The 20,531-nt window shown below is 39.0% G+C and overlaps 1 protein-coding gene across 10 annotated transcripts in view; it reads right to left on the minus strand.

Annotated features, from left to right (window-relative positions):
- Positions 1 to 928: 928 nt before the first annotated feature.
- Positions 929 to 20,531, minus strand: part of Lrrc9 (leucine rich repeat containing 9) — a 77,242-nt gene continuing 57,639 nt past the window's right edge. For 5 of the 10 annotated variants that reach the window (XM_076922029.1, XM_076922030.1, XM_076922028.1 and 2 more), the window contains 9 exons: positions 18,169 to 18,299; positions 16,927 to 17,035; positions 16,161 to 16,300; positions 14,330 to 14,466; positions 13,092 to 13,309; positions 10,503 to 10,571; positions 5,211 to 5,351; positions 2,749 to 2,820; positions 929 to 1,279 (listed from right to left, as the gene is read on the minus strand). In XM_076922029.1, the coding sequence (XP_076778144.1) occupies positions 1,070 to 1,279; positions 2,749 to 2,820; positions 5,211 to 5,351; positions 10,503 to 10,571; positions 13,092 to 13,309; positions 14,330 to 14,466; positions 16,161 to 16,300; positions 16,927 to 17,035; positions 18,169 to 18,299 (1,227 nt within the window). In that variant the 3' untranslated portion in view covers positions 929 to 1,069. Of the gene's footprint in view, positions 1,280 to 2,748; positions 2,821 to 5,210; positions 5,352 to 10,502; positions 10,572 to 13,091; positions 13,310 to 14,329; positions 14,467 to 16,160; positions 16,301 to 16,838; positions 17,036 to 18,168; positions 18,300 to 20,531 lie in introns of all 10 variants that reach the window. The other 5 variants (XR_013106779.1, XR_013106781.1, XR_013106780.1 and 2 more) reach the window with 3 other exon arrangements.

Consider the following 20,531-nt stretch of genomic DNA (forward strand, 5'->3'; position numbering starts at 1 on the left):
TTTACTTTCCAGACAAATTTGACAGATCCATCCAATTTTGTGTACAGTTGAATCTTTTGAATAAAAACATAATAATCCTCACTATGATTAGAAATGTGAGAACTAAGACAAATACCACATTGATAAATTATGCTGAATCTATTTATTACGTGTGTGTGTGTGTGTATGTGTGTAGGGGGTAAGGGTATAGGCGGTGCATTTCACAATGAGAGTGTGGTGGTCAGAGAACAATGTTCAGGAGTGGTTTCTCCCTCTATCATGTGGGTCCTGGTGATGGAACTCAGGTCTTCAAGCTTGGCAACAGGTATCTTAACCTGTCGAGCCATCCCAACAACCCCTGGTTTCTTTGAGCAGGCTTTTCTTTATGTATCTCCATGGATGATAGCCTCCTACTCTTAGTAGGCTCCTAGACAATTGTATAACTATTGTGATTTAGAATAAAGGGGATGTTAAAAGGAAAGGACAAGGCTCTCTCTTAAGCAGGAACACCATTCCCAGCTGTTCCGAGACAGAGCAAGCAAGGATCCGAAGTTAGGGAGTAGGCATCTTCTAAACACTAATTAAAATGAACATACTAAGTGAAATACTTTCCTTGTCCTAATCTTTCAGGATTTCCCATCCCTTAAAGCCCTGGCTCTCAAGCTCCTCCCTCAGTCTAGCTTCATAAATTCACTGATAATCCCAAGGGAACTGCATTGTCTCTTTGGAAGATACTCTATGTGACTACAAGATTCTGTTATGTTTTATGTTTTCTGATTTCTACTTTTTGCAGAATTCATCACTGAACTTGTCTTGGGAGTTGTTCATTATGACATGCAGAAAATGTAAAAATCTTTAAAAGAAGTCAGGAAATTCTTGTTTACACTGAGAGCAGATCAGTCACAACCCATAAGTGATTCAATAAAATTAAAAAAAAAATACAGTTTTGAAATTGGCATGGCTACAGACAACCTGACAAAATGTATACTGCTAAGACGCAAACTAAACCATGCAATTTGAAGTAACATTAGACGTCAAATGAGATCGCTGTTTTAAATGAGGATTTTTTTCTTTCTTTCTTTTTTTTTTTTTATTGTTGCTGCTGCTGTTGTTTGTTTGTTTTTTCATTCTCTCTGAAACTCTTTGTAAAAATACCTTCAACTTCAGGAGTTAGGGTGAAGTCAGGTCCCAAGAAATGGCTAAATCCAGCAGGCAGAATAACATTTGTTATTTTAATGGGAGTGGCTTTAACGTGGCAGAATGACCCACCATCCGTAGGAGAGCTGGTAACAGGAACGAACTACACAATAAAATAAAACAGTTAAGAACATCTTACCTCTGAAACTGAAATCAATAGGTTTAGTCCTTACCACAAGCCCCAAGGCACAATAAACTTTAAAAAGTACTTTTCCATGCTCGCCTAAGCTGGGGATTGGCACTTCTGTGATGTGGACAGAGCAGAGTCCTGTAGGCCCAGGGATGACTTCCCTCAGTCTTGTAGTCTGCCTTTTCAGACTGTGTTATACTGGTCACCAGAAGCCAGAGCTTAATGGTGCATTTACTTCCAAAAGCTCTTAGCAGGGAAGGGCAAAACCACGAACATGAGATGTTTCCTTTGTAATGGTTCTTTTCCTTTCTTCAAATACTTATTTTTTACTTTATATGTATAAATGTCTCGCCTGTCTGCATGTATGTGTGTGTATCATACGCATGCCTGGTACCAGCAGAGGTCAGAGATCAGAAAAGAGTGTGGGACCCTTTGGAATGAATTATAGTCAACGTAAGCCACCATGCAGGTGCTGGAAACTGGCCTGCCTTCTGCATAACTGTTCTGTTTTCATTAGGCCCATGAGCTTGTTAACTATATGCATTCTGAGCACACGGTACCACTTTGCTATATGTCTAAAGTAACCAACTTGACTTCAGCAAGCATCACCAAGAATGTAGCTGTAAGTGGGCCCCAAGGTTCTTAAACTAATGCTGTGTAGTCTCGGGCTATCCAACAGTTCACTTATGGGAGTTTATTTCTGTCACTAATATAGTATGTGGTTGAGTTTTCTCTTAAAGCTGTACCCTGAACATATTCAGGTGAAATGCTGAGTTGAATTTGCCCTTCTGCCGTTAAAAAGAAACAACTGCAGTGACCAAAATAAAGAAATCTCAATCAAGAAACTTAAAATCTTTCTTAATCTTTTTTCTTCCGAACAGCTAAAAGAAATAATGGTTCGGTTATGTTCCAGACACGAAAGTAAAAGTTATTATTAAATCTTAAGATACACTTTTGTAAAGCAAAGATTTCAAACATTTTACTCACTTTCCTGGGTATAGATGGGTCAAAATAATTTTAAATAAGATGTTTGCTTATGTAACAAAAGTAGGTAATTAAACTCTTATATAGGGCTATTTAAAAGGCAAGAATAGTTATATTGAATAAATCATTATACTGTTATAGAAGAATAATGGAAAAATAGGAATTCTTGAGAAAAACACACAAGTAAACAGTAATGAAATAAAATGTTGAAGATTAGTCTACATATTTTTGACAAATTAAACCAGTTTAAACTTTATAAATGAAAAATGGTATTTTAAAGTATCGTAAGTAATTATTTGCTTTAAATTTTAGCAATATTATTTAAAAATAGAACTCATAGATTTTCACTAAACAATAGTTCTTCTGAGTCCCTCTACGAACTCTCACATGCAGTGTGGCAGGAACATCTTCCCCCAAGGTGTCTAGTGGCCTCGTGTCTACACCTATAAGAACCTTACCTTACATGGCAAAGGAGTCTGCAGGTGTGACGGAAGTAAGGACTTTGAAGTGGGGAGATTATTCTGGATTATCTAAAGAGAGGAAAACAGAAGGGTCAGAGTGGGAGAAGGAGCTATGACAGAAGAGGGAGGAGGAGCAGAGAGATGCTACTGCTGGCTGAGAGCCAGGAGCCAAGACAGCCTTGGAAGCTAGAAAGCACACAGGCTGAGCGGGTTTCCAGAGCTTCAGGAATTCAGCTCAGTCCATGCTTCCATGGAAGACACAGTGTCAGATCCCTGTCTTCCAGAACCGTAAAACAATCACCACATGTTCTGTTAAGCTGATGATTTGGGGATAATCTGATGCAAGAAAAACAGAAAACTATTTCATGGGGCGTGGTTTTTTTCTTTCTTTTCCATTAAGTTGACTAAAGATCAAGAAAGGGAAAGAAGGCTTAACCACAGAACTAAATTTCACCTGACTTGTTCTTTTTTGAAAGAGTGAAGCCTATGACAAGTACTTCAGTATATGGTATTAGATACTACTCTTAGCTATATCAGGGGTTAAAACTCAAAGCTACAACTTAATTTTTTAAACCTATAGATCAGTTTTTTTTTTTTGTTTAAACTAACTTTTATTAACGTTGAACAACTATGAGCCTTAAGGTCTCTGTAGATAGTTTAACTTATTCTAGACGTGCATTTAATCAAAACATGTCAAGATTAATTTTTAAAACAAAAATTAGTTAGAAAGTTAGGGAATTATTAAAAATTTTAAGTAGAGATGAAATTGTATCTCAGTGTAGGACACTTGCCTTGTGTGATCTGTTTGCCCCCTAGCACCACTAAAAAGGATAAAAAAATACAAATACATATTTATCTTTTGACAACATTTTTCAAATTGTATATATTTGATGAAGAAGAAATACCCTGCCCTTTTGAGGCGAGCTCTCAGGTAGTCCCTGGCAAGGATGACTTTGAACTTCTTATCATCCTGTCTCCCAAGTGTGGTGGTTACATGTGTGCACACCATCATGTCTGGTCAAGGCCATTTTTAAAGCAAGGGTCTTTGGTTACTATTTTATCTGATTAACCTTTAAGATTTTACATGTCATTTCTTCTTCTGGTTTCATTAAAACACCACAAACTTTTAAGGATATGAAGAAAATTTAGAGGCAATAAGTTGTGTAGGTTTAAAAGTTAGTTTTCTCTGAATCTGTGTCTTTTCTCCTGCATTTACAGTTCTTTTTTTGGAAATCCCACATCTAGTTTGACATTGTGTGTATGTGATTATTCTTTCTCCAGACTTCCCAAAGTATTGAATTAGATTTTGTATTAACATAGAACTCCTAATTTAAAATTTGAACTTACATTTCATCTGTTAACTTAGTATAAAACCAAACAGTAGGCTTTTTCCTACGAGTATGTGACACAAAACCATTTCTCTATGAGTATGTGACTCTTGCTAAAGGGAGAAGTAAGCTGGATGAGTTGATAGGATCAGAAGCACATTTATTAATGAAGGGCTGAGAGGAACCATCCATCAGCGTGTATTAATCCTGGGATGGAGTGAAAGCCTAGTAGGAAGGCATCTTTCTGGAGCCACCTCACTTGTTTCTTCCTCTAGAGTCTTTGTGACTCTGGCTGCCCTGCAACTTGCGCTGTAGACTAGGCTGGCCTCAAACTCAGCAATCTGCCTGCCTCTGCCTTCTGAGTGAAGATTCTGTTCATAATGTAACCTTGGATTCTTGACTCTAATGTCCTTGCATTTTTGCTTTTAGTTATGTTAAAGGTTCAGTTACAGATTCCCTCTGCACCTGCTTAAGGTTGTTGTACCATCTTTTGGATTACTCTAAAAGTTTCATCTGGCTTCCCCTCTATTCCTGTCTCTTCTTTAAACTTTGCAAAAGCTTAACTCTAATAATTCTACATTTCTGTTAAGAAAAGAAAATAAAAACATCGTCTTTTCATGTTAAATACAGTATTTAGAGGATAATCAGAACAGATAAAAACGACTAGTGATAAAATCCCTAAAAGCCCATTTCTCTTGTTTCTTCACTTTAGAATTTCACTTCTATCATGGTCAGGTACATTTTAGGGCTCATGGGTAAAGAGCCCAGTAATCCTGCAAATCTATAATAGCAGCACATATCTTTGTTAGATGAACTATGCTGTCCAGAGAGTTGAGATGAAAAGTCCTCTGTGCTTAAATTGAAGCAATTTTATGGTTAGTTTCTATAAACACGGCATGTCCTGGTTTCTTACTTTCTAACATCATTTGAAGTACTGACCAATCAAATATTAAATAATTTGCCTTATAGCAATGTCTTATTAGGAAAAAGCTTCCATTGATAGTAGTCATTAAGTAAATACTACAATTTACAGAGTCACACGTGCTTAAATGAATTAAGTCAATTATACATGATATAATGCTCACTTACAATAATCTACAGTAGAAAGAAAAGTGTAGACAGCACACTTACTGAGCTCTTCTTTGCTTGTAGTTCAGAGAAATGAAACTCAGCTTTTGCCCTATCATCAGAATTGATAGGAATCCCATCCAACATCTGTAAATTAGGCAGGCGGAATATGAGCACATGCCGATGAACCATTTTTCTACAAATCTAAAGAAAGGTAAAAACAATAGTTTATCCCCCAAATCACTTATATGAAAAAGAAAAAAAAACTTCAAAGAAGGCAGCTTGGGACAGGACACAAAGATGGTGGACAGTACTAACTGCTATAGGAAGGAGCGTCTTCCTGAAAAATTTCTCAATCTTCTGTCATACTGAATAAAAATAGAAAATATTTTTAAACTAAAGCTAGCATTCAGAGGTCTAGTCTTTCTTCTTTCTTGTCTCCTTCCTGTCTCCTCTTCTCCCCTCCCTCCTCGCCTTTTCCTCCTCCCCATATATCCCAATGTGGTTTGAAAAATAATCCTCTTGCCTCAGTGCTGGAACGCAGATGCATGCCCCCACCACACTCAGACTCTCATCCCTCTGAAGTCCTTAGCATTGACCACCAGCTAGCACAATCTAGTGCTCACGGACTAACTCACGGACAGAATTATGTGGAACTTCATTTCTATGTAATTGGTTTATGTGAGGTTTTCAAAAAGGCTCCATTTCACTTAATTCAACATCTTCTGGTCTGTATGATCCATCTCTTCATAGTGTTAACCTGCTCTAAAAAACTGCTTATGTCCTTAAAAAGGTATGTAGAAAGACTGAAGTAGAGTGGTCTCAGGGTGTTTACTTTAGAAGGTTCTGCGTGCAAGGATGCTCTTTGCTGGTGTTTGGTACTTGGACTTGGGAATGTTCTGGTCACTCCTTGGTTGATAAGGGTCATTGACTATGTCTTGATAATTCCTAAAAACAGCAGGATTTATACTCAACCTCTTTTCCATCTGGAAAGTTTCAATTCTTGATTGGAAAGGGGCCTATGTGATTAACTTCAATTGTTAAATGCTAAGTCTCTAAGGAGCTCCCTTGAATAAAAACAACATGTAAGACATGCCACTTTTGTGGCTAAGTGAAGAGTGTGTTCTGTGTCCCCACCATGGGAGAGGAAGCATAAGGAATTATACATACAGATTTCTTAAGACTCTACCTTCCTCTTCCTTATATCCCGTGAGTTTGCGTCCTTACTATGGCATCGCAATTGATCTTAGTTGTGTATTCTTACTATCTTAGCCACAAGGAAATCTCTGAGGTAGTGGTGATCTTGAGGGCTCCTAATATAGAATATACAGCACTATCTGTAACAGCAAACAATAGACCCTTGGAGACGAATGGATAAGCAGGGCCTGGTGGCTCATGCCTATAATCCTGGCACTCTAAGAGTTAAAGCAAGAAGCTACCCATGAATTACAAGCCAACCTGGTTTATATAGTGAGTTCTAGAGCAAGATGAAATTAAAAACAAAACAAATTAAAAAAGAAAGAAAGGAAGGAAGGAAAAAATGAACAAACTGCTTGAAGTGAATGTGGTAGGGGCGTGTTCAGTGATGGAGAAAGGTCTCTAACCCATGTAGCCACCAAACAAATCACTGACCACAGTCTAGGTTACAAAATACTTTCCCTAAATACCAAAGAGCAGAGAGCTTGCTTCCCCTGATTGAAAAGCTCCAACACTGAAGGAAAACGATGAGGATACGAAACACACTATAGATTAAAAAAGAATAAAAACATGTGCACAGTCCTCAGTAATTTACAAATAAAAACTTTTTGAAGAGTATAAGACTTTCAGATATGAAAACTAGTAAAGGCAAAGTATATAACAACCTTCAGGACACTGTGAGAGCAATATAGTATAACCTAGAACTTGCTGATTCAGAAATATATTGAAACAATATTAAACTTAAACGATTAAGATTAAGAGATATGAAGTTGGAAATCGAAAAATATGTAGGGAGGGGGCATGAGGAACTGGGGATAGCCACTGGAGGGTCCCAGACACCAGGAAAACATGAGGCTTCCAGAAACCAATGGGGATGGTTTTAGCCAAAATGCTCAGAGAAGGGGGGAGACAGAACCCATGGAGACCACTCCCTGTAGATAGGCCCGGCTCTGGTCAAGGGATGGGGACACCCGCCCATCTCAAAGTTTTTAACCCAGAAATGTTCCTGTCCAAAGGAAGAACAGGGATAAAAAAATGGAACAGAGACTGAAGGAAGGGCCATCTGGGGACAGCCTCACCTGAGGATCCATCCTGTCTGCAGACACCAAACCCAAACACTGTGGCTGTGGTCAGGAGGTGCTTGCTGACAAGAAACCTAGTGTAGCAGTTCCTTGGAAGGTCTAGCCAGTAAATGACCAATACAGATGTGGATGCTTGGAGCCACCCATCAGGCTGAACTCAGGGAACCCGGTGGGGCAAGCTGGCAGAAGGAGTGGGGGAGCAGAGGGGGACTGCAACCCTGTTGGAAGAACAACATAGGCTGGCCTGACCACCCAGTTCTCCCAGTCTAGACCACCAACCAAGGAGTGTACCTAGAGGGATCCATGGCTCCTGATACATATGCAGTAGAGGATGGCCTTGCCTGACAGCAATGGGAGGGGAGGCCCTTGATTTGGTGCCCCAGAGTAGTGGGATACTGGAGCTGTGCGAGAATGTGGGTGGGTAGGGGAACACTCTCATACAGGCAAAGGGGAGGGGGAGGGTGGATGTGGAATGGGGGGGTTGGTGGAGGGGTAACTGGGAAGTGGGATATCATGAGTTAGGGGGTTGGTGGAGGGGGAAACCGGGAAGTGGGTTATCATTTGAGATGTAAATGAATGGAATGATTAATTTAAAAAAAAGATATATGAAGTTAAAATTTTCCTTGAAAAATTTCAAGAAACTAAAAGAAGGAAATGACAAAGAATAGATGTTGGTGAAAGAGAAAGCAACAATACTCTTGGTAAAGAAACACATGGTGCTCTAAAATGCACTGTGACCAAGGCTTGTGTATCAAGAATAAAATGCAGAAGCAAAACTTGATGATCTTAGGCAGAGGGGCAACAAAATAGATACAGTGGAGTTTGGAAGAACATCCTGAGATTTCTATGATAGCAATACATTAAGAGCTTAGATCAAAGTACAAGACATAGAACACAATGAACTTCTCAAAATGAGCTTCTGAGGAAGGAAGTCGAGAACAGGATGGGATTTATACTCAAGGAATCTTAGCCGGAGAGCCGAAGGGCAGCTTGTAGAATAAGGCTGGGGGTTTTAGAGATAAGGTATAATTGTTTTTCAAGGACCATGAGTCTTCAAATGACTCCATAGATGAGGAATAGGAGAGTTCCCAAATTAATCTTATAAAGCAAAAGACATTGTGCCAAATTTAAAGGTAGTGTATAAAAAGATAGAATTACAGTTTTTATCTGCATAGATGCAGATATTAATTATCATTAGATCTCAGATTGAATTCAGTAAAATATAAAACATAAACAAATAATATCCTCAGCAGGAATGTAAGGACATTTTACTCTACTAAGTCTGTCAATGTGATTTACCACATCAGCAAATTAAAAAGAAAACTATATATATCCATCAGCCAAAACATAGTACCCACACGTTTGAATAATTGTAAGCTTCATGTAATTATGAATATACCTTCATTTATCACTGTTCATGGGAAATTATTAAATTTTTCTTACCTTTTGAAATATATACTAACCAGTCATTGTCTGTGGTCACCACTGTATTGATAACACCCTACAACTTCTGGCTCTTGTCACTTAGAATCCACTGACAACATTCATAACTCAAGAAAATTCTAAATTTGTTTTTTGTTTGTTTGTTTGTTTTTTTGGAGACAGGGTTTCTCTGTGTAGCCCTTGCTGTCCTGGAACTCACTCTCTAGGCCAGGCTGGCCTCGAACTCAGAAATCCGCCTGCCTCTGCCTCCCAAGTGCTGGGATTAAAGGCGTGCGCCACCACTGCCCGGCAAGAAAATTCTAAATTTTTGATTAAGATGCATAAAGGATATTAATACTTATGAATACTAAAGATGATTACTGAAAGTTAGAGAGGACTGCGTTCTTCTTGGTGGAAGACCCAAACTACTACCACCTAGCACTATGGCGGCCCCAACTTCTTTGGCCCTGTCCCCTAGGACAAACAAATATATGCATGGCTTCTGTCATCCTTCCTGGAAAGATATCTCTCATCTTCACTGGGAGAGTGTTCAACTCCTCCCATACAGAGAGATTAACATCAGGAGTTTTTGGTCTGTTGGAATCAGATTGCATACTTCTGTAATCTGCCAACATCCTTATTTGGCATTTTCAAGGTAGACATTGGCCTGACCTGATCACTGTCACCTTGTATTGTAATCCCTGCAACGGTTCTGAGCAGCCCTGACCTGTTTGACCCACATCCCCACAAAGTTTCCCAGTACTATACATAAACAAAACCATTAGATCAATGTGTGAAACTTTCTAACTGGGTCTGGATGCCACCACCACCAGGCATATACCTGACTAGCCCTTTGATATTAGCTTGAAATCAACTGCTCTGGGTTAGATGAAATATCCTGCTATCACATAAGTGCGCCTCTCTCTCTCTCTCTCTCTCTCTCTCTCTCTCTCTCTCTCTCTCTCTCTCTCTGATTCACTGTCTTGTGGCCCTTGGCATGCTTCTGGGAATCTTGGACCTGCCTGCCTCATGTCCTTTTCAGTCTCACATCTTCTGCTGTCAGTTCTTATGCTGGACTTTTCTGAACACTCAGCACACTGACCAAAAGGCCATCTCTCCTTTGCTATGTTTTCCAGCTTGCTTACATGTTAAATGGGCAAAATGAAAAGTGACAGATGTCTCTCGAGTTAACTTAAAATAAGTATATTCTAATTAAAACATTAACAAGATTTTTCTTCAATTTAATTTGCTTCCTAAAGCTCACAGAAAAGTATGATGTTCTAAGAATAACAAAGACAGTAAAGAAAGTGAAGGCTCTAAGGAGGAAGAAGAGATAGAAGAGGAGGATAAGGAGAAACACTCTAATGAGAATTAAGACAATATAAAACATTACACATTAACGCACTATAATATTATTGGCACAGCAATGGGCGGGAAAGCCAAAGGGTGCAGCACAGAATGGGAAAGACACACGCTTACATCTGGAGGAGCTGGCTTGCAGTACAGTTATGTGGAGGCAAAATTAAGCCAAAAATTGTGCTGGGTCAGCTAGCTGTGTATGAGAAATAGAAAGATCAAATCACTTCCTCATATAAGGTAAGTTGCATATGACTGTTGGGAAATTAATAAGTTATAAATGTAAGTAAATACTCACTGGATTCCCATAGACAGTAAGCTCTCTGAGAGAAGGAATAACATCAAGTTTTTCCAGTTCTGTGATATCCTATGTAAAAGATAATGAATTATATTTAGTTATCTTACATCTCCTAATATAAACTACTCTGAAGTCATTTTACACAAGCTTTAGATTTCAGGTAGCTCACTGGATCCTCTGATATGAACGTGAGTGAGGACTAGACTCCTAATACCTGATCCGCAAAGATAATACTGCAACGTGGGAAATGAGCAGAACCTGAAAGGTAACTGCAAACTTTTTCTAGGAAGAATTTTGAGCCATCCTAGATGACGACCTTAATAACAGAAGAACATGCAATACTGGCTATATTCTGATACACTATCTGTGAAAGATTAAAAACTATTTCTCTGGGTAAATGTTTGCCCTTCACACTGCATAGGACTATTTATTATTATCCATGTAACATCAGTGTAAGCTTGCAATGTTGTAGTTTTTGCAAATTTCAAAAAGATTTATTTTTATTTAATGGGTATGTGTTTTGTCTTCATTGTATGTTCAGATGTTTAAAAGTACATGGAGAATCTGGATGTCGGGCAGAAGGATCACCTAGCCACAGGGATCAAATGGGACCATGAAGCTGAAGTCTTCTTTTGTGTTGTGATGATTCTTAGAAACAAGGCAACATTTTTCTCAGTTGACACTACTGGGCATACTGGGGAAGAAATTGAAAGCTCCTCACCATAGCCTGCAAATCAACGACAGACCACATCTACCCTTATCTGAAGGACTAGTGTTTTGCTAATTTTTAATAGGGATTTCTTTTGTCCTATCGTTCTTGGCTAACCTAGAGATTGTGTTCTTCATGCTCACTTGTAGAAATAATCCTGATAGTCAGATTGCCCAAGTTGGTATGAATTCAGAGAACAAAAATCTCCCTCAAAGAAACTTTGAATGGATAGCCAGGTTTTGAAAGAAAATGGTTTTTTGAAGAATTCAGCTAAGTTTCCAACCCACGCTCACTCTCCAGAGTTAATTTTTCCCTCCGGTTAACTGTCTGTGGTCACACTAACAATCAAAACAATACAATAACATCAGTCATAAGTGTAAGTTCAGATGTGAAACAATCCACCTAAACTCAGTGGAGAATACCATTTCCATCATAGAAATAAACGGCTAAAACAATTCCGTAATAAAGCTCAGCTGTCCTTTCAATGATGTGTGCACAATCTTCTCATTTGTCACACGGTTTGCTATATAGCTGTGCTAAATTCTGATAGTAAACCCCACTAAGCATCATTCTGTTCAAGTTGCTGAGGAGGGGCTATCATACTAGGCTGATCTTCTATCTCCTCCATCCCTTATGGGGAATAGGGCATCAACAGGTAAGCAAGAACATCCTGGGGAAAAGATGGTTACCTGGTCTAAGCTCCTTTAAGTATGCTGCTAACTTGGGTGTCCTGGCAGACAGCAATGACATTTTTCAGGAGGGTCCTTCCCTATGGCATTCTCTTAACAGATCTCTCTGGACAAAAACTGTTTACAGTCAATGAACCTGGAATCTACAGAATTACAAAGCTTCTAATAAAATGGCACAGAAACTTAAGTATAAATGGAAATGTTTCATGAAACGCTCCCCTACTCTGAGACCACTCTACAAAATCTTTTTCGGAGACTGCACCTTTTATTCTGAACTAGATAGCTTATGTGGTATGGGAAGAAAATAACTAAGAAACCAATAGAATGTCCAAGGTCTCAAGTATTAATTACTGGACTGATAGGCAAAACCTGATACTACATAAGGTCATTGATGGATACGTGGAGGTCTCATTTGCTTTTAAAGAGCTTGTTTAAGCTTGGTCTTTGGGCCTGCTGGGCATGTGCTCTACCATGAGCTGCTGCCCCCAGCTCTGGGTCTCATTTGTTCAAGTCACTTGCTGTTGCCAGAAATATTTCCAATAGAATACCAATTTTCCCAAATTTTTATTTCTTCTGAATAAAGGTTTGGTAAGATTACTGCCAATTTGGTTTGGCTCTCCTTAGCTTGGTGTCTGAGTCTGGATTGTTGATCAGGTGAAAGCTATTGTTCACAATAAGATATTTCCTACTTGCTACATTAAAAGAGACATTTCTCATGATTTCCTTCTAACCTTGGAAAGAAATCTCATATTATCCCAGAAAGGCTTTACAAACAAGCAGAGCCTCAGACAAATATTTGTCGAGTGTCTAGTGTACCTTGTGTTACATTAATATAGACACAGATGAGATGGGCACAGGACTTGTGTTTGCTAGGGGAATGTACAGCTTAGTCTGTCTTTGAAGCTGCCTTAGAAGTATGCTGGGGGGGGGGGGGGGCAGAAGCAACATTAACCAAAATGCTGATACAAACACAAGCTCTGTTAGGTTGTATCAACTCTTGAACCTTAGATGACCTCAGGAGATCATCTAAGAAGGCCTGAGAAGCCTAACAGACATGCCTGTGACATGCCCGACTGATAGAGAACTCATGACCTTAATGCTCTAATTGGTGTATTTGGGGCTTTACGTTGAGATCACAGAGGATTTCAAATGTGTAGACCTCAAAATGACAGCGCCCCCAAATAATGTTACCTGGATTTTGTTATATCCTAGGTAGAGTTTCTCCAGTTTGACCAAAGACTGCAGCTTGCTCAGCTCTCGCAGCCTGTTTTCCTCTAGATGAAGAGTCAGCAGGGAACTTGGCTTGGCAAAGGCGGTGTCATTAAACGCCCGGATGCGGTTATGGTCAACGACCAGCTCCTGGAGGACGATCAGGTTGTCCAGCCCTTCGACCTGACTGATCTCATTCCCTGAGGAGCGCAACATGCTGCGTGAGCCCCAGTTTCCGGAGTTAAAGTTTATCTACCCACCTTCATGTAAATATTCACCAAATGATTTTTAAAGCTAAAAATGACATTTATTTTTATGTCTCAACTGTAACACAAACTGATCTTTCCCGGGCCTCCAGCGAGAAACCTCTTCCCAAACAGCTTTATCTAGCCTCAGCAGACCCCCCTGTCAATCTGTTAATTCAGTTACAGAATAATCTTGGACTACTTTTCCTCTCCTTTTGATCTATCTAACTTGTTACTTAGTCCTAATAGTTCCTTTTGGACCTAACACTTCTATCAATACCACTGTGGGCCAGGCCATTATCAGTGTATATATTAATATATGACATATAATATATAATACATATAATATAGAATATATAGAATATTTTAATATGTGATTAATATACATTATTTTGGATAAAAAAGTGATATGCTTTAGATTACCTGTTTACCATTACACACCAGTGCAGACTTGGGTACATTATTTAGCCACACTGAACCTCAATTATTTTTTCTTCCCTACCCCCAAGGTGTCCATCAGCAGAACAATGGCTAAGAAAACGTGATGGGTAAACATACAATGGATTTCTCAGTCATAAAGAAGAACAAGATTATATTCTTTGCAAGAAACGCATGCTACTGGAGATATTTACATTAAGCAAATTAAAGTAGTCTCAGAAAAACAAATTTCAATGTGGAAGTGAAACGAAGAGACCAAAGGGACTGACTAATGGGGACAGAAGGAGAAGACAAGGGACATAGAGGACACACTCAGCATTATACACATGTATGGAAATGTCCCTACATAATACCAGGTACAATGAGTATATAAAGTCAATTATTCTTTAAAAAGTTATTTAATAATCTGCAACTAAAGAAAAAATTTGTGATTGTTAAATTTTTCTTGCCAGTGATCAATGATGCTTATGTGTGCTTGTCAAAGCAAGATGACAACTCAGCCAGTTTACAGGATTTATAAGCTGCATGTCTACTCACCCTGTAGAAAGAGGAACTTTAAGTTTCTCAGTCTGTTAAGTTGTAGCTGGACTAAGTTACAAATTCCATTATATCCCAAATGAAGAACCTCTAAACTTTGCATTATCGGAGCCAAGTTCTCATTGCTTACTGAATCTCTGAAACACACAGGTAAGTTTGAAGTCATAAACTTGATTTAAAAGCAATTTTATCATAAAAGGCAGCCTGAGGTGTATCTGCTATAAAGTAAAAGTAAGATAAAAATTTATATGAGTTTTTGATATATGATAGTTGAGTAGTAATTTTATAATAATAATAATAATAATAATAATAATAATAATTTTTATCTCTTAAAAACACTTATATGGAAGAGAATAAAGTCACAACGAAAAGTCAATCAGCAAGAAAAAAAAACTGTTGTATTCCATTAGGGGATAAGCGCAGTTATCTTTGTTCTAAGAGGATGTATGCCTGAATGTATTAAATTCTGACTGATCTACTAAAAAACTAATCTTGCTAATAAATTATTCATCAAAGTCACAAGGTAAAATAATGTGGTCTGAACTTCCAGTGCCAGTAATAAAAACATAAAAATAAAATTAAGAAAACAATTCTTCCACCTTTTATATTAATGTAAGAGAAGACAATTTCAGGACACTTTAGAATAAATTCCAAAAACAGAAGCACAAAATGTATGTACAGTTAGCGACACATAACTGAACAAAACCAATGGGATGTTAGCAAGTGAAAAAATATTTTGTGTTTGTGGATTGGAAGTTTGAACATTAAGATGTCAATTCTTCCAAATCGATGAATAGATTCAATGCATTCTCTATCAAAAGCTCATTAGGACAAAATGAACTACCTTAAAATTTTCAAAGAATTCAAAGAACTCTGAATATCCAAAGCAATATTAAAAAAGAAAATAAGTTAGGTGGCTTATGTTCTCACATTCTATATACTGAAACAGTCACAGCAGTGCAGTGACATTGATTAACAACAAGGAATGGGGCTTAGAAAGTAAGCTAAGTGAAAGGAACCAGACATAAAATGAAAGTAGGAGCTTGGAGGTAGAGGGAGAGCAAATGTGGGGGGGCTGCAGGGTATGACAACAGGGGATTGCAGATAACCAAAGTATGTTACATACACATGGGAAATGCCATGATGAAACCCATTATTTTGTACAATTAATAAGTGCTAATAAAAAGAAAAAAGTACTTACTATGTAATTCCAATCTTACACAGTTCTAGAAAGAGGCAAAATCGCAGAGAAAGAAAGCAGATCAGTGGCTATCGCCAAAGATCTGGATGTGGGGAAGGAGGATTGCAAAGAAGAGCGGGGGAGGCTCAAAGGACAGTCACCTCACACTGTAGCTTTAGGTGAGGCATAGCAGAGTATTAGGACTGAATAGGATGGCCAGAAATCATTAACTATTACACTGATGTTGGTAACTTTGTTATATGCAAACTGCCCCTCAATAAAGATGGTAACAGAAATGCTCTTCATTGACAATATGAACATGAAAATATTGAGACTTAGTGATACATACACACACACACACACACACACATCTTTGTCTGTCTGTCTATCCATCTAGCCATCTTTTCTTTCATAAATGTATAGGAAGGCAGGATAGATATGTCTTCATCTTCACAAATTACATCTCTTCATTAATATAAGAATTGGGTAGGGAACAATGACAAGGACATAGTTCATATTTTTATTTGTGAGGTTTATTTTTGGCATAATGTTCTTTAAATAATTCTTAAGATCAGCCAAACATGTGCACTATTATGTGTTACTTCTCTGATTGTTTTTAAGTGTGAAAAATAAGAGATTTGTTAAAAGTACCTATTTAGTTTTGAGGTTCCTTGCTGTCCATAGCCACTTGAGGGTACTTTCTGGTAGAGCAGTTGTCTGCTGCTTAAGTGAGCCTGAGGTTTTAGTCTAGGCATGATTGATTCAATGTGATTATAGTTGAGGCATAAGACCTACAGAAAGAACATCTCATTAATCAAATGTCCTATGAACTATTCAAATGGTATGACTAATACTTGGGATAGAGACCATAAGTAGTAATAATATGTTATTGTGAAAAATATAATTATCCCAAGGTATTTAAATTTAGCTTTGACTGTGTTTCTAATGATCTTACATGTTGGAGGCTCACTACAAATAAAACATCCAAGTCACTGGCCAGTTACCCAGTGTTCTCAGTCTGCACTCTTAATCTGTCTAGGCCTGAGAGCGATGAGAAAATGACTTAGCAAGTTGTTTGTTTCTGTGTTTAGATGCCTTTCATTGCTGAGTTGAGGCAAAAAGACTACTTTGAGAACCACCGCATTCTCAATTTCACTTCATATTTGCTCACTAGAGACGGTGCCTCTCACCCTGTCTCCTCCTGAAGAGTAAGATCTGCATGTAAGTAAAGGACTTAAGAGACATTCACTAAAAAATTTGGAAGGCAAGACTATTTTCTCGATTAGTGAAAAACAAAATAAAATATAATTTAGGGAATAATTTCGACACCTTAATAAGGAAATACATTTTAATGTAAATGAAGATTAAAACTTGTGCTGATGTCTTTGAGGGCAAATATGGCTCTGCAGCCACGTGCCTTCACGTTGGGCAGGTAGATGAGGCCGCTGAATGAGGTGAGGTTGTTGTTTTGGAGATTCACATTGCTCACATTCCTGAAGTGGTCAACAGGAATCAGATCCACAGTCCTGAATTAGAAAGCAAATACAGTCATTATTTCAACGGGACAGAGTGAGCTCCTCTACATATGAGGCCATTCAAGAGTCTCACTGGACAAAGTACATGCAATGTCAAATACAGGAGATGAATCTTCAGCTAAACATTTGTTTTGTTGCACAGGTATGAAGAAAATGATATAGAATCCAAGTGCTTAAAAAACATATCAATTACCATTAAACAATTACTGTAGATGACACATACAATAAACATCTCCAGTTTATTTACAAATTAACATACAAGTTCATGAACTCACAGAAGACTTGATACAGTAAGGCATAAAACAAGTAGGTCCTAAACTTCCATGGACACATGTGAAGTAGGCTGTTTTCAAAGTGTCAAGAAACAAAAGGAGTGGGCAGGAGTTGGGGAGCGGTGAGGGCTTCGACACCAGACTTTTCTGTGCTCTGTGAAAATCCTTCACAGCACTGGTTTCAACACTCAATTGAGAATGATAATGGGTCTGTGGGGTCATCGGAGAGGTTCTGGAAAGTGGCAAGCAGACAAGTCTAGAGCCTGTGCATATCACTCCACATTTACCTCCTGTCATGAATCTAAGAATCCCATCAGAATGAACGAGGTACAATTAAAAGTGTCAACAACTTTTTTTTTTTTTTTTACTAACTTTGCTGTTCATGATTTTCTTAAGATGCAGTTATACTTTTGCTGTTCTTTAAAAGAACAACACACCAAATGTAAGTGGTAAACCTGATATGACTAGCTGTAAAAGAAATGAGAGAAATAAAACCAGGTGGAACCCAAAACTTCTTGGTAACTTTTTTTCCCCTTTTTTTCTGAGACATGGTTTCTCTGTGTAGCCCTGGCTGTCCTGGAACTCACTCTGTAGACTAGGTTGGCCTCGAACTCAGAAATCCTCCTGCCTCTGCCTCCCAAGTGCTGGGATTAAAGGCCTGCGCCACCACTGCCCAGCTCTTGGTAACTTTTTAATCATAGTTTCTGATAAGAAGAATTATTGCATCATTTCAAAGGATATTTGAAATAGACTAATGCAATTATTGGGAATGTTTGGAAAGGAAATCAGAAAACTTGGTAATAACTATATATGTGGTTACAATGGCACATGCACATACGGTAGTGGGTGTACCTGATGGATGATGAAGTCCAGTTTAGCTCTTGCATTTGGACAAAGTTTGAGTGTCCTTGTCGTTCAGCAATCATGTCGGAGGTGAGTCGACCACCGAACAAATCTTTTGCATTCTCAGTTTCTGATGGTTCCTATGAGGACATTTAGAAAGTGATGACCTCTTTGACAGGTGACCACACCTCTGGTTACAGATGCAAATGAAATAGACACACTTCTCTTTATTCTTTCCAGTACAAACAGCTACTCCCAGCACCTTGCACATTGGCTAGGTCAAACAACACAAGACAGGACCAGGGCTTTAGGAGCTTTGTGACCTCAGGAATGGTGCCCATGATTCTATTTTTGCCTCATCTAAGCTAGATTGGGTGCTGGGAAGCCAGAAAAAGCCTGCCACGAGCAAACTGTCTCCAGTCAGCAGAGAAGCAAAGAAGCAAGCTAGCTAGATAATAACTGTTAACCTTTGAGATAATAATAGGCCTGTTCTATCTAAGCAACAGAAGTAAACTTTGGTCCTACCCCCAAGTGCAGAATGGGCTACTTAGCATCGCCAGCCTAAAGCAGGACTCTCCTTAGCTCTCTCCGGTTGGAGAGACTGAACTGGTCCTCCTTCCCTGCATAGTGCTGTCTCGAAAGGTAACAATCCCAAACCAAAGCAACTCTCATAAAGTGTTTGTTACTGAAGATCAATGATGGTGCGGAGGTGTTGCCACTTCTCTGTACCATAACAAGGGATCTGTGGGGTATTAATGACGGATTCTTGTCTGTCTCTCTCAGCCAGGATGAATCAGTGGAGGCCCATGGGGGACATAACAAGAAGTCTCTCTTAGCCACACACAATCAGTGGAGGTGTGTTAGAAAGCATGAACTCCTACTCTGGCCTTGGCCTTAAGGAACTACACACACTTCAGGCTGACAGCAACAAACTGGTGCCCAGAGTTTCTCACTGGTGCATATTGGAACAGTCAAAAGAATGCAGACACATGGTGGACAATGCCTTGAGGAACTGTGAGAGAGGCCTCAGGACAAAATGGCAGAGGTCCTTTTACCTCAGGTGCATGTTGTTCCCTGGGTTGCTCTTAGGTGTGATTTCATGCATCCCGTGACTAACATTCACAGTGAATTTGTAAGATATGCTTATTCTTGTCAGAACATAGCTATAAACACAATCTGGTCAGTGCACCCTGAATCTGGATATGGCCTTGCTTTCATGCTTTCTAAGATGTAATATATAGCACATGCCCAGCAATTGTGTTGAAATTGTCTGTCCTGAGAAGGTTCTGGGAAAGGGCTGCTCTGCTAATGTTTAGTATGTGCTTACTGATGCTTATTTACATGTTTTTCTCATCTCAAATGATCTTCCTTGGATGACTGCTTTCTCTGTTACATTCATGTATAAAATACACTGAAACTGAAGTAAGGCTGTCTACAGCATCGGACTGTAGTCTGCCCCCTCTTTCAGCTCCTCAGGTCCCAGGTCTCACAGACACAGAGCTACATAGGTTGGAGAAAGTTGACAGTGCATAGTCAGGGGAGGGCTGCTGAGAAAGGTCGCCTCTGCTCTGCAACAAACCCAAAACTGTCCAGGGAGAAATGTAGCAGAATCTCTCCCTAATTGATTATAATAATAAATACAAGAAGCCAATCACTGGGAGAGGAGGCAGGACTTCCGGGTTCGAGAGAGGAAGAGAACAGGCAGGAAGAGAAAACTTGCTTTTGGACTACGGGAACAAGGCAGACATAATGTAGGCCAGTGGCTGTTAGTTCAGATCCACCAGGGTCTGCCACCGGAAAATTTCTAACATAGAATAGTTGATAAATTTAAAATAATAGGTTTTGTGCCCAGCGATTGAGTTATCTGTCTATTCTAAACTAAGATTGTCAGGTGTTTTCCTTCTCGAGGTGACTCAACTGAGTTCCAGGGAAAGGTAACTGCGACAGAGCGGGGGTTTTTGAGAGTGCACCCCAGCTAGCCAAGTACATTTGGGAGTGTTGAGCTGGTTTGGCAGCAGCCAGCCACTGGGTAGAGAAAGCAATTTCGGCGAGCTCTAGAGCAATAGAGCTAGCCTTGGTGGGACAGGCTTTACAAAAGGAAAACATGCAGTCCTGGGATTGGTACCAGGCTGGGAACAGACGGAGACCACCTGCCAGTGCCTAGCTAGTGATAGTGTAGATTTATTTTTTTTAAATATTACTTGCGACAGAGAAGTAGAAAAGTCATCATGTTAAAAACCAAGAAAAAGCTCAGTGTGAAGAGGCAATCATGAAATGGCAAAGACGAGAGTAATTACTAACAATCAGGCCTCACAAAACACTTCAGCAATTATGAATGTACTTGAATCAAATGAAAACACTGACTACCAGCA

Source organism: Arvicanthis niloticus, chromosome 23 (assembly GCF_011762505.2).
Source record: "Arvicanthis niloticus isolate mArvNil1 chromosome 23, mArvNil1.pat.X, whole genome shotgun sequence".
NCBI classification, from domain to species: domain Eukaryota; kingdom Metazoa; phylum Chordata; class Mammalia; order Rodentia; family Muridae; genus Arvicanthis; species Arvicanthis niloticus.